The 15,298-nt window shown below is 36.1% G+C and overlaps 1 protein-coding gene across 1 annotated transcript in view; it reads left to right on the top strand.

Annotated features, from left to right (window-relative positions):
• Nucleotides 1-215: 215 nt before the first annotated feature.
• The window catches only part of LOC150108097 (heparan sulfate glucosamine 3-O-sulfotransferase 6-like), a 75,340-nt gene continuing 60,257 nt past the window's right edge, over nucleotides 216-15,298 (top strand). Inside the window, exon 1 of the mRNA XM_090415580.1 lies at nucleotides 216-1,423. Within this exon, the coding sequence (XP_090271706.1) occupies nucleotides 819-1,423 (605 nt within the window). The 5' untranslated portion in view covers nucleotides 216-818. The remainder of the gene's footprint in view (nucleotides 1,424-15,298) is intronic.

The following is a 15,298-nucleotide window of genomic DNA, read 5'->3' as shown; positions in this document are numbered from 1 at the left end:
CGGTAAACTTCAATAAATCTGTAACGTGGTTTGCAAATGGCAATTATGAACGTGTAAGAGGTGACGGACCGACTAATACGTCATCTGTGACTGGAGCGTAACGGCCTGCCTCGAACCAACCGCTTTCTGCCAATCACCGAGCGTCTTGACGACTATCCCACCTAGAGATTCTAACCTACCGTAGTCTGAGTCGGGGCTGCTACGGAAGTAGGCAGTGTCGGCCGGTAGCACGTGGAGTGTGTCGTTGAAAACAGGGATTTTTTCCCCCTTTTCTTTTTCTTTTCTTTTCTTCTGTCGGGTTCGCTGCGGCAGAACAAGTCGGTGCAGTCGCCAACACCCAGAGAACTTATCAAACTCGGATCGATGCTGACAATCTGCTAGATGATGTCTGCTAGTCTACGGAGCACGTGGAGCTAGCTGGCTAGCATGTATGTATGTGCGAGGGAAGGGTGATGTGTCGGGTCTTGGTCGGACGGTCGGTTGATCGTCAGCGTCTGTCGCTCTACGGCAAACATTAGAAGCACCATTCTTACGGGGCAAACGATCGCATCGACCCCAAAACTAGGATGATTTCTTGGCACCAGCTGCGTTGCGGAGGGAAGTGGAAGTGCTCGCTCGAGACACAGTTCGATCTGCAGGCGTCAGCTGTGCGATCAGAAAAGTTAGGCTTAGGATCACCGTTAGGCCTAAGACTGTAAAAGGGCGGTTTCCTCCGTCGGCATGCGGATCACTGAAGGTGCGTTCCGTGCTAAGGGTGGCCGGAGCTTCCACGTGAGCACGCGCCGCGACCCCGTGTTATACCGGCCTCGTGGCAAGTGATGGTGACGGGAGGTCTGAAAATTGAGTGCCGCCTGGGCGGACCTGGACGACGTTTAATCCCACTTACGGCTTGCATGTGTCTCTTCGTGTTCTACTCCACCCTACAACTACGACCTCCGTGTTACATGACCCCTTTGTCGGAAACATCCGAAGTTGGGGAGGTGAAAGAAGCGAGACCTTCCGAGAGACTCTGGCCGAGCACACCTACTCTGGTGGGTCGCAAGGGCACGAGGAAGCTGTCGGCCCATATAGGCAAGTACAAACGCAAGCAACTTCTGCAGGATTACACATATGACGACGTGCAATCCGACTCTGGCAGAGGGACAGCGGACATTAATTATTTGACCGTTTCGTCAGGTATTGGAGCAGCAGCAGAGGGCGATCTGAAAGCGATTGACACGAACATTGCTGTGAAAAGTGTTCAACCAGGCAGATACAACCTCACCTGGACTCGGAGACTGCCTCAGGCTATCATCATCGGCGTCAAGAAAGGAGGAACCCGAGCTTTGTTGGAGTTTCTACGACTACACCCAGATGTCAGGGCCCCTGGACCAGAGATTCACTTCTTTGACCGGAACTACAACCGTGGTCTCAATTGGTATAGGTGAGAATTCTCTCTATCAGTTGTGTCTCGTGATAGCACATTTTAAATCTCTTGCTCACTATTCCCTCATGACTTTTGCGCTATCTGCATCCTCCCCTCCAATTCCTCTGTTAATCCGTGTCTATTTATCTTTTCCGCATTCAAGGCTTTCTCTCTCTCTCTCTCTCTCTCTCTCTCTCTTACTATTTAACTATATGCAATACCTTAGTATCATCACAATAATTTTATTTAATTATTATTTGCATTTATTTCAGTATCCACTTCATGTCTGTGTAGTCCGTCATCAAGAACTAAGCTTTCAATGACATCACTTACGAATTCAGAGATTATGGACAATAAATACGACTCTTCCTATTTTTGCCGTTTTCTTGTTTCGAGTATCCTTCCTTGAAGAATGCTATCATTTTTCTTTCCTTTCTGTAGATATTCTTTTAAATTTGAATGCTGATATTAAAGTTAAACCAACAAAGAACCGAATTCTGCAACATTAAACGTCGAATTGAAAATAATAAATTCTTGGATTTATTTCTCACATCATAAGAATGAATACCAAGACAGATCCATTAAAAATCATCTTTTTGACCCTTCCTTTGCAATAATCGTAATATTGAGATCACTCAAGAAATATCAACACTTTTATAGAAATATCAATAGAATAAAGTAGATCAAGAGATCAAATCAATATATAGATTAATCATAGAAATATCAATATTAGTAGAAATATCAATAGAAGCAGAACTTTATAGAAATATCAACATAATACAACTGCGATTACTCAAAAAATATCAACACAACGTTTTTGTATAAGACTGAGTGCGAAAAATTAATCAATAAACAGAATTTATTGCTATGTTTCCATTTTACTTTTCAAAGGTTATTTGCTTATTTTCTTTTCAGGTTTGAAAGCAGTGAACAAGCAAAAACGAACGATTACTTACAATTAGGACTTTTTAAAGACTGAATTTAAAAAAAAAAAATAATAATAATTTTCGTGCATGCACACTCTTGAAAGTTCATAAAGAGCGTCACATTAAAATATTTTGCACAAAACCTGAACAGAGTTATGATTGCCTGCTTCACTTTTGCTAATCATGCCCTTTAAGTTACCGTCTTCTTTCTTCTGACAAAAAATATATTAAGGAATCTTACCAGCAGAGTCCTGTTGAGCTTCAACTATCGAAGACATTTCCTCGAGATTGATAAGCGACTCCTCCTAATGTCCCTGAAGGAAAATGCTCAAAATATCTTACAGAATATTACCTCGAGAAATAGGTCATAAATTCTCTTTCCGAATTTGAAAACGGATTCATTAAATTTTCATGTTTTATTAAGGCTCGTGTTCTTTTGAAAGCCAAGAATTATTCGACACCAGAAGGCATAAACTTCAGCTGTTCAAATATTTTTGAGACGATCAAGTTCTGCGACGGAGTGAATCAAGAAAACGTTTGTCTTCAGTAACCGACACAATACAGTACTTAAAAGTCGTATGAAGGTGGCACTTTGAATGACTTCCTTTACGATAGATTACTGGCCAATATGATGGCCATGCAGTCCAGAAATCCTAAAATGAAAGCAGCTCAATGGGGGGATGTTTGTAATAATAGATGCAACGTTCAGTGACCTCTCGCGAGTTTAAGGAAATCGTGAGTTTAGCTCTTTTCCAATTTTGACAAATGTGGGTGTTGATGGCCCTGTGCATGAAGAAATCTGAGTAGTGCATACACCACATTTTAAAAAAAGAATGGCACAACTCGTAATGAGAATATATCAATGTGGACCATCAGATCGGCTTATTTATGTGTACTAATTATTGTGCATGTTCTTCAGCCTGTTTTGTAAAAGCAAACCCCAAGTTTCCGGGAAGGGAACAAAATCCCTGCCACCTCCGTGCGAGACTGGATACCTTACCTTCAAACGAAAAGCTTGATAAAAGTTTTTCATGCCATGGACGGAATTTAAACCGAAGTCTTTCCAACCGAGGGACAAATATTGGATCGATTTCGCAACTGAGCTACGAGGCACTTATAATAGGAAAGAAACAACGATGTGTATTGATTCATCGTGATTTCACCTCCTCATTTCACCCTCAGGCGCAATTCTTTATCACTCGGGATAGTCCTGGGATTTGATATAACTCCACAATCGCTTGAGATCTCAAATGTGATTTTCTTGATTTCGGTTGACATAACAAATGCTCAAATAGCTTCATAATCGTCGTGTTGCAAGGAGACAGTCCGTTTCTGAAACCGAATACGCTTTGAAAATTGGCAGACATTCATAAAAGTATTGATATTTTAATAAATAATTTATGTTCCGCTTTTGAAATTCAGAAGAATAATTTCAGATAATTTCGACATGGTTTTGCGATGACCACTGAGAATCGGACTTGCGTCATAATGCCTGTTACTGAGAATTATAAGGATTCTGCAACTTTCTTTCTATTTTGATGTCAAAGAACGTTCAAAGTAAGTGAAAGTTTTTCCTTGTTGTTGTTAGACAGACAATTCCTAAAATCAGCTGGTTTGGTTTATCTCTATTTTAATCTGTGCTCTTTCAAACTATCAAGTAATTCTCCACCATTATTAATAGTTAACAATTTTCAAGATTCCCAGTCAATCATCGTTAGATATTTATTATTTAGGTTAGAAATTTTCCTGTCTCTTATTTGGTAAGTTTCCTTTGCTACCTGTCCATCAGTAGCAGAAATTTTTGATTACTTCCTTAAACGTTTTTACTGTTCGATAATTTCATATGCTGAGTTTTCCTTCACTTGAGGATTTGGAGTTTGTAATCGTTGACTGCTGTGCCACAATTTGAGTTTTATTTTGTTCATTGTCTTTGGATCTTCGGAATCAGAAACGCCTTGGTGCCGAACCCTCCAAGGCAGGGCAGGGCGCACGAGCGGATTGTGTAATCTTGTTGTACAAGCTTACGCCTTGTTTCGACATACACTTCAATAACAAGGTGACACATTGTTAATAATCAGCTGCCCACTCAACAAGATGAAAGATTTTGTTTTTCTTTCTAACACAGTTCCACCTCTTTTACATTTGTTTTGTAGAAAGATTTACCACCTGATCGAGATAATTCAGCCAGTTACATTACATCAAAAGTTCTTTTTCTCAAACTGACACTTTTGTGAGTTAACTTGTACAAAACACCTTGTATTATCTTAACCGACATGCAGCCTATTTGCAACACTCACTGAGCTTAAGCATTTCAGGTTAATCTGTGAGTGGTGTTATCAAGCGGTGATTACATACAAAGTATTCCATTGCTGGCTTGCTCATGTCGCACCTGGAGTGAGTATTTGACACCCACTGAGAAAAACATTCCACCCTTTGCGAGCTCGCAAACAGACAGAAAAATAAAAAATCTATGAAGAACGGATGATGTTTTATTGGAAGGGGAGGAGGGAGGGGGGAAATGACAGTTGTCATGTGCAGTGGAATGAATAACTGACATACCGATTATTCAGTAACTAGACCTTCTTGCATTGTAAAATAATAATAATCATGCATATCAAGGATTTAAGCCTAGCATGGCCTGTTCCGGCCTTAGAAGTCATCGTTGAATCGTTTAAGAGGACGTCCTGGTTTTCTTTTTCCTAATGGCTTGAACTTTAAGGCTTGTTTTGGTAATCTTTCTGTTTTCATTCTTTGAATGTGTTCCATCCATCTATGTTTATATTTTTTAATTTTTTCTATTACTCGTTCTTGGTTTAATTCTTTCATAATTTCTTCGTTTCTTTTGTGATCAAATAGAGTATACTTTGCAGTTTTTCTCATAAACTTCATTTCTGCTGTTGTTAATCTTTGTTTGTCTTTTTTGTTTTATTGTCCAGATTTCACTTCCATCCAATAAGACTGGTAGGGCTAATGTATTGTATACTTTTAGTCTGGTTTGTTTTTGAACTAGGTTTGGTTTAAATATAGAGTTAATTACACCCGTTATTTTTAAATATTTTGCAATTTTTACGTTTATATCTTTTTCATTTTCATATGTGATCATACATCCTAGGTAGTTAAATGAATTCACCTGTTCTAAGATCTTCTTATCTATTACTATTTTAGTTCTTGCTCGATCTTGTCCTTTAAAGGCCATAGATTTTGATTTTTCCGTTGATATTATCATACCATAATCTTTGGATATCTCATTTAGATTTAAAATAGCTTTCTGTAAGTTATCTTCAGAATTTGTAATTATTATTTGGTCGTCGGCAAAGAGGAGAGTGTTTAAGTTTACTGTAGGAGAAAGTTTAATTCCTTGATGTAAATTTTTATTCCATTTTATTATTATTTCATTTAAGTAGATATTAACAAGAGTTGCTGAGAGGGGGACATCCCTGTCGGACCCTTTGGTTTATCTCTCTCGTGTATGATAGCTCGTGATTTAATCTTATTTGTATTTGATTATTTTCATATATACTTGTGATAGCTTTTAGGATATTATTTGGTATTTGTCTTTCTTTTAATATGTTAAATAATATGTTTCTTTTAACTTTGTCAAATGCGTTTTCAAAGTCAATAAATGCAATATGTGTTTCTAAATTGTATTCTCTTCTTTTCTCTATTATTAATTTTAGTCAAAAGGCTGGATCTATACATGATCGTCCTTTTCTAAATCCATTCTGTACTTCTAAAATAAAGTTTTCGGAATATTTCATTAGTTTGTTATTTAAGATTCTGCTATATATTTTGTAACAGGAATTTAGTAAACTTATACCTCTATAGTTTTTAGGGTCATCTCTATTACCTTTTTTAAAGATAGGAATCACAATTGCTTTTTTTTTCCATTCTATTGGAGGGATACCAGTTGAATAAATTTTATTTAAAAATAATAAGTCTTTCTTTGAATCTAGTTCCGGCATATTTATATAGTTCTGAACCTAGTTTATTGTGTAAAATAATTGTGTAAAATATATATATAATTATAGTGTAAAATAATTGTTAACTCAATTATACACTTTAAATTTATCTCGCTTTTCAACATAATCTCCCAATGGCAAAACATACTTGTAAAAAGAAAGCACTGGCGAAAACTGCTATTTGAGATCAAAAACATTGAGAAAGAAAAGAAAAAAGCTGCAGCACTGTTCAAAATAGAAGGGAGAAAACTTTTCCGCCAGTGATATTTTAAGTTCCGAAGTAACCAAAAATCGTGGGAGTGTTAGTATGAGGAGGAGAAGAGGAGAGAATGAGAACTTTTCTTTGCATTTTCTGATAAAAAGAAAACAAAAATAGAGAATACAATGTAATATTCCAAAGTGGAATATCAATAAGATAGAATAGCGTGATTTGTGTTGAATATTTCCAGGGAAAAGCTGAAATCGCGGGCAACCCATCCTTGTCACAAGTATCATCAGTGGCCACCTTTCTTTATAATCAACACTTCAATCAGATTTTTTGACCTCTGTGAAAACTTTGGTCTTTCGAAGACTAAATGAAAGACTCCATTCTTCTTTATTTCTTTCTTTTAACTCGTTTATCCACCATCTGAAGCCGCTTTCGTCCAAAGAATTATCATCACAAACATCTCTGGAGTTGACACTGAATATTAAGCAGTTATCTTTCGAATTATTTTTGTAATATATACTTCATATAATAATAAAAAAAATAAAAAAAAACTCAAGTTCCAATATTGTATTGTTAACTGGCTGGTTGCCGCTGTTTATTCAGTTAGGCCACGCCTCTATGTACACAGGATCCAGCTGTCTAAAATTCACGTTATTTGCTCGGCAAACTTACAATACATATTACTTCATGCTATCTCGTAAACTGTACACATGCGAAGTGCGATGCTGAGACTTTCCCAACTTGGTGAGAACAGATCTCAAAAGATAGTATGAAAGCTGCGAACGTTATCTTATTCTCAACTAAAACTTACTCTTAGCGTGTCTGTTTGGATAGTGAATATGCAAATAATTGAACGGACCATTGCTGTAATGACAACATGACCTGTGGACCGCAAACGTAAAGCTACATTATACAACGGAATTCCATAAGTGACATTCTCATTTGGCTTAGGATTGGTTGGTATTGATTGCAGTTAACAGATTTAATATATTAGCATAATAATGCGAAGTAATAATACTACCCTGATTACTTAGCATAATGTTTTAGCTATTAGGTAGAATATGGTGTCATTCCGATATAAATAACCTCAGCTACCCCTTTAAGTACATGCTATATAAGAAGATGAAACCGTTGACATCTATATATTGCATCCGTCTAAATCTATATTTATAGCTTAATATCTGGCACCTGAAAAGGCCGTAGGTAGGATGAGCAAATGTATGTCAGGGTTAATAAGTCTGCTTTTGATTATTCTAGTGGTCGCTAAGATTAGAAATCATCCCTTCTAATTGAATATTTTCAAGGTTTACCTAATTTATAAGTGTTGTCGCCAAAGTAATGGAAAAGTTAATTAGGATTCCTATGCATACCATCCTTCATAGAAATTATTGAATAATGCATAGCACGATTTCTTTAAAGGGAGATCCATTCTGACAAACGTATGCTATTTTTTATGAAGAGATAGTCTGAATATGCGCATTAAAATGTAGCAAATAGATAATGCTGACATTTAGTGGAATGAATGCTCTCAGTTCCGATGGGGTAAGCAAGTGACTGAAGGACTGTTCTGAATTCAGGACGTTAGGATTAAGAGTGAAAATTATCTTTTTGTTGATGGTGGAAAGCTGGGCAGAGTAATAAATTGTATTGTTCTTATTCTCTTTAGGATGATCTTAAAAGATTGGTGGGACAGGGAAGTGGGGGTTAAAATTTAATCTGTGATAAAAGTATGCGATTTGGCAAAAAATATAAAAGAGTGTATTATTAGATGGGCACCTTTAGAAAGATTTAATAAATACAAATATTTGGGTGTTTTATTTCGGTTGATAGCAAATTTAAATTTAAAAGTTTCCTAATCATATTGATAAGACGACTAATAAAGCTCATAAGATTGTTGATTTAATTAAAAGAAACCTTATTAGTAGGAAAAAGCAAATTATGATATCGTAATACAAGTCTCTAGTCAAGCTATTACTGAACCGGGTTTTGGGGTGATTCAGAGAAGATTCATGGATGTATGGAAGCACTCTATTTTGATAATTTTGAGAATCGGTTGGTTACTGCAATTTTCTAAACTTATCAACAGAAGGAGAGGGGATAATTGAACTTTTTAGAAGTTAACTCACGGAATACATAATGCAGATAGCCTAATTTAGCGGATATAATAAAGTTTACAATGAATTAATTTTTTACTGTTAGTATGGAGAATTGCTGGCTGTGATTGGTTTTAACCAATGCATGTTTACAAGTCACTTCCAGTCTCCAATAAGCAAGATATCACAGCAGGTGATCTCAGGCAGTGAGAATCATCTACCACTCCAAAGACATTCGTGCCATAGTAGCACATATGACGCAAAAAAAGTGCTGAATAACTTCTTCTTCAAGTTTCATCTTCTAGAAGGGGATTGACAACCATGTTACGGAACTTTTTTCTTTCTTTTGCTGCTCTGGAACATTTATGGTAATTCAAGCCAGTCCAGTCTTTAAGGGCTTCAAACCACATTCTCCTGGATCTACCTCTCCCTCTTTTCCCGTCCAGTTTTCCTTCTAATATTTATTTCTGAATGCCTTCTTGTCTTGTTATATATGGAGTAGACAGGTGTCGAAGTTCAGTTTGTTGGCTGGAAAGTAGAAATCACATCATTCTTGATGTGATTTCTACTTTCTACATTCTACACATACCTGGCACTGAATTAGAAACCTTTATGCAGATGTACGTAAACGTCACTTACATAGCGTATATGCAAAACACTTGGTCACGTGGGTCATCAGGTTTTCTAGGCATCTATTTAAGAATGCTGCTGGTCAGTAATCGTCAATAGTGTTGATCACAATGGGGAAAACAAAGGATCTTTCAGAATTCGATAAAAGGTTTGTTGTGAGTGGAGCCACGATATTGAAAACAACAGAGCTGACTGGTTTCTCAAAAGGTGAGATATTCCGGGTGTTTAATCAGCGTAAAAATAACCCAAAATGTTTGTTTATAAGAAGCGTAACTGTGGTCCTTAGAGAGTCTGTCGGGAACGAGATCGCTGTCGTCTGAAAGGCTTGTACGGACAAACAGAACTTCCTGTAAGCAGCAATTGACAGAAGCATTTAATGAAGGCTGTTCCCGCTCGAACTATGCGCAGTTAATTGAAGAGGATCGGTATTGGCAGTCGCATACTTATACGGAAACCACTGTATTAAATGAACGTTCCTAATTCAGTGGCCAGTAATGCAATGTAGAAACATAGATAATTCGAAATTTTCTGTACGAACATATGCGACGAGTGTTAAAAATAAAAATAAAACAATCAAATAAATAGGGGATAGTATGAGGAAAAGGAGAAGAAGAAAGAAAGCGAGTTAACTTGAGAAAGTGAATATGTGCAAGCTCATTTATAACTTATTATACCAATAATGGCTGCAGTTCTCGATTCAGTTTTCCTCTCATGAACTTTTGGATATTCTGTGTTATTAGTACATACACCGTCCTACCAAATAGCGAAACATCCTTCCGATTATGGAAAAAATGGATGCAACTACTCAATGGACACATTTCGTGAGACATAAAGCTCGGCAGTTAGCTCGAGAGTCATTTCGATATTGCATGCCGAACGACTGGCAGCGTTTAAGAGACGAACGATACTTGGTTCTCGTGTAGGGAGATTGCCTGTACATGTCATTGCACAGAATTCCCAACTCACTGTTAGCAAAAATGCTCAAGAAATGAAGGTCCACGGTTAGTGAGGCCAAGAAAAATCCTGACAAGCGTAAATACTGGGTGACAAGAGTTGTCGCTTCTTGAAAAAGTTTGGCCTAGTTCACTGCCATCTGTGTTTGGAGATGAAGAAGCGGTTCCACCAGAGGTTTCACAATACGTAGTGAGCTGCAGCCCGCCAACATTTGAAACAATGAAAAGCAATGCTAAGGAACGATGTTTGGGTATGACGAGAAGCCTGGAACAATGGATTGGTGCTATGGGCGTTTGGGTATAATGAGAACTTTGGAGACCGTTTTTAAGTGGGTGTGTTGTTCCAAAAATAGTCTGGTATTGGCAGTATAATGAAGTAGGGGTGCTTTTCATGGTATAGATTACATCTATAGGTTGTGATACATGGAATCACGAAGGCTAGGTCCTGCAATGTTAAAGACAAATTTGAATGACTTACGTTATGTTAATTTTATGCCGGTATCGGCCTTTAGATCTTCAATTCAATAATGCTCCATGTCACAAAGAAGCAATGATTGTAAAAACGTGGTTTGAAGAGAAAAATGTCGGAACATTGGGAAGGTTTTCGAGTCGGAAGTGACTTGAAAACCTTGGGGTACTGCCCAAGGTTTTCAAGTCACTACAAACACCTGTGGGATGAACTGGAACGTAAAATTAGGGGAACGCAATAGGCTGCGTTTTCATTATTTATTGGAATTTTCAACATATTAAACGATGTTTCCTTGTTTGGTGGAATTACAGCCAAAGAAATTAAGGCCATGAGGCCATGTATTATGCCTATGAATTCTTCTGGTTGGTTTGCTTTTGCGAGAAAAAAAACTCGGATTTCCCGGAGGAAAACCCTGGCATCATCACATCAGTCCCTAACGTACGTTTTTTCAAGAAAAGGGTATCGTTTGCAGTAATGGGGACGCAGGTTACAATACCACCAATTCCTACCAAAAATAGGACTCGCTGTCCTAACAAAGAAATTATCAGAGCTAAAAGATGGAACAACGCTATTCATTTATTAATTTTGCCAATGTAGATGAATTGTTTATATCTGCAAGTGTCACGTGACTTTTACGTGGCGAGAGTATGACTTTAATTAAAGGTCAGGAATTAGTTCATTTGCGAAGTTCACGCCACTGCCATCCTAGATGCGGCAAAGGATAGCGGCTCTCTTCCCTGTTGGAAAGACGCGGTTTAAATCCGTTAAGAGCCACAATAAAATTGTTATAAAAGATTTAATATTTAGGACTTCATATGCAATCAAACAATTTTTGCACACATTTTTAGTTTCTCATTATTTTTATTTTGTGTTTTTCTCGTTTAGTTGTTCACTTTCGCAATTTGTAACCGCAATTTATAGTTAAAACTTGCAGCATCTTTCTTAAATAAATTATGAATTGTTCCTGATACGAAGCAATATTTTCTAAGAATCCATTAACAACGTCGGAGTTTGTGGTATTAAATACTGCTGTAATTTTCCTTTCCATAATAAGTCTTTGGAATCAATAAATATTTCCAATGATGAAGATAAGTTCTCGAGAATGATCATGTTGAGATTCCGAAGTATTCGAATAGTCTAATGATCATTAAAATCAACGGTATGGATCAATCAAATCAGATACAACACTCTCATAATATCCGGTACAGATTATATCGTTACATTTTTCTGCTTCATATAATCACCCTATCCCCCTCCCTCTAGTGATTAATAAATACCAAGAGAACTGGGTGGAACCAGTCATACTGTTTGAGTGAGCAAAGTACAGGAGTTGAGCACTGAGAAGGTGAACTTGATGATAATGCCCCAAGCTCAGATTTGACAGATAAGCCTTTCAAGATAAATTATATAATATCGGTGCAGAGCATTCTGTCTGTGTATACAGGATGCAGTTGATCGCTCCAAGTCAGTTTTTCATTTCTTCTTTGAAGCTTTAAAACTATTACTTGCCAAATTAAGAAATCACTATTGATTTAATATATTATTATTATTATTATTATTATTATTATTATTATTATTATTATTTTAATGAGATCGTCATCATAAGTGCTTCAAGTCAGTTCACACTGTCCAAGATCAAAACTCTTAATTTTCATTTCTTCACGATAATTTTTAATGAACTGTATGACCTGCTTGGACTACAAGGTCAATCGGTTTGGACAAGTACTATCCACTTCCTCTTCGTGACGTACTTTGCCTTGATACTTCCACTGCCGTGTTATTGTTGGCTTCTCCGTTCGGACGCTTGTCGCTGTTGTTTACACCCTACCTGAAGGACCCCACTTGAAACACGTCGTCGAGTGAATAGCTTCGTTGAACCGCAACCAAACGCAGTAAATACCTAACGCAGTAAAGACCCCGGCGTGTGGAACGGCAAGAGCTCGACCTAACAAAGCGTCCCTCAATATAAAAGGGCTTTGACTACGTACCGCGAACCAACCGCTGCTTTCCGTAGATATTAGGTGAACTTCCACCGCGATTTTCTGTTTTGAAGCTTTTATAAAGAATGAGATGGACATATTTCAGGATTGTGCCTACAGATGACTACAACAAGACTTAGGTAATAAAAAGGGAATAAAAAATTCAGTGCGTGAATAAAAAAATAAATATTTAATATATATATTTCAAATTTCGCAAACGAGTATTGAAATGATTTAATAAAATGCACGTTACGTATAGTAGAACTTTTATTAAATGAAAAAAAAAATTCCAATTGTGTTTATAAAAAACATTTCATTTACCTGCAACGTTCATTTTCTAGAATTCCAGTTTGAGTTTCTGTAGTTTTATATTATAGAATTAACTGCAATATTAACATACAGTAATCCGAAAAAATAAATAACGAATGGATTCGTTACTACAACTGAAAACTTAGCAGACGACCAATTTTTACTTTGTACGTAACAGATAAGCTGGCGCCCCCATACGTGGCATATTTGGAAATATTTTGACGTGAACAGCTCAATTATTTATTTATTATTCGTTTAAAAATTGATTAATTAGATAAAATTCAATACAGATGGTTATTTAACCATATTATTTCTTCATTTACAAATCCTACATTACGATACAAGCAGCTAGCATAATTATGCGACAGTTTTGAATAAATAATAAATAAAATAGTTATTAATATCTACTTTTGGGCTATGCATATTTGCATAGACAAGAATGAAATAAACTTCTGGACTATATAAAAAATAAACTAAAGTTTTTCATAAGTGCAAAATATTATTAAGTGCTAATAATAATAATAATAATAATAATAATAATAATAATAATAATAATAATAATAATAATGTTAAGTGAAACGCAGTAATTTGAAAATTTAATTTTTCAAGTCACTTCCTTTGTCACACAAGACTTGTTAACACAAGCTTTACATTCAGAGAAAATAATGTCTTTACAGAAAATAAAAAAAGTCTTTACAGTCTTTTAAGAAATAAAAGTCTGAATGAATAATATGTATCGTTTGCGGATGTTCATAATTTTGTACACGCAATATATTTGTTTTTGTTTAAACGCGCAGAATTCTCACGATCCGTGATGCCTGGCCAAAATCGTTGTTGAGATAAGTTCTTTAGAATTAGAAGCAAGTTAGCAAAGTGTGTTTTGTTATACGAAAAGTCGTAGTTTAATTTTCTGGAGGGAAAAATTCTACTATCATCGTATATAGCTACCTAACAGCTTGCTTAAAAATAAAAATAAAAAATCGGGGAAAATATCCTTGCTTACGAACTAAGATCGTTCCAAACACGAGGCTTCCGTCTTATGACAATTCTAGTATGCCACTACAATAAGCTGCCTAAAAATCCTACCATAAAATAATTCTTCTAATTTTAGATAGAAGGGAGGAGGGTCAGAGAATAGAATTCTTTGAGAAGAATTTCGTTCAGGTTTTTAAGACGTCTCGGCTTTAGGTTCTAGTCACGCTAAGGAAACTTTACCAAAGCATTTTTAAGACCATGGCAATTTTTTAGCAGAAGACTGCCATTTCTTGAACAAATCTTTCGCGAGTACATGCTGTTAATAAGAAATAATCACTTCAATATTTTAGTTGTTTCAGTCTAATTTAACGAACGACAAATATAGTTCAATTCAGTTTCAATCGCATCACATTTGATTGATATTTCACTTTGATATGATTTCGTCTGAATTGGCATCTGTAACTGAGCCGTATTTTTCTATGGCGCTCAGTTACAGATGCTTCAAACTTGCTTAACTAACTTTTTTTTCCCCTTCATTCTTCCTTTTTGTTCTCTGGAAATGTTTTTTTTTTTTCCTTCCTTTCTTTCTCGTTTCCTTCCTTCCTATGTATTATTCAAAAAGTTACAACACACAGATATCAAAATTGATGTTAATGTTTCTCTTTTAACTCTTCTTCAACTTCATCTCCTCAACTTTTATATTTGAAATAACCATAAGAAGTGCCCACATAACCATAAGGATAGCAATTTAAAAAAAAAAAACAGACATTTCTGAGACTTGCCGTTATATATATGTATCAATTCCTTTACACACATTATGAGTGAAACATATTTCAGGGGGAAGAAAAAGATAATGTCCACTAAAATGAGAGGAAAAGTGAGTGTGAAATTTGAAAGTAAGAAATTGTCTCAGCTGAGTTACCAAAGAAGTCTTATTAAATATGAGTATTTTTTTCCATTAAAATAAATGCAATGTCGAAGAGCATAATCCCAGTTATGTAGAAAACGTTCAGTTTATTGTTATTTTAATGGCTAATATAGCCTACTTTCGTTTAGGAGTGCCCCTTTTTTTTTTTAATGTCCTTGGCTCTTTACTCAAATCTTAGGGCATTATTGAAGTGTTATAAAACTAATATATGAAGAATAATATAGGAGGAAAATTTGGACATATCTTTTTAGATGTTGTTTGCTGACTCCCTATCCCAGCGATATGCATTCATCTGCTGTTAGGCTGTTAAAGGAAGGTTTTTTTGGGAAAGTGGGGGTAAAGTAATGTTGGGGGAATTATTTGAAAAAAAAACCGGTTTTTTATATGTATATTATTATTATTATTATTAAGGGTGGGGAGAGAGCGTTTGGGAGGGGGAGAGAGGAGGATCTGAAGATAGAAAT

Source organism: Typopeltis vanoorti, chromosome 3, assembly GCF_054136105.1.
Source record: "Typopeltis vanoorti isolate ZY-2024b chromosome 3, IOZ_Tvanoo_1.0, whole genome shotgun sequence".
Taxonomy (NCBI): Eukaryota; Metazoa; Arthropoda; class Arachnida; order Uropygi; family Thelyphonidae; genus Typopeltis; species Typopeltis vanoorti.
This window is presented reverse-complemented; position numbering and strand designations above follow the sequence as displayed.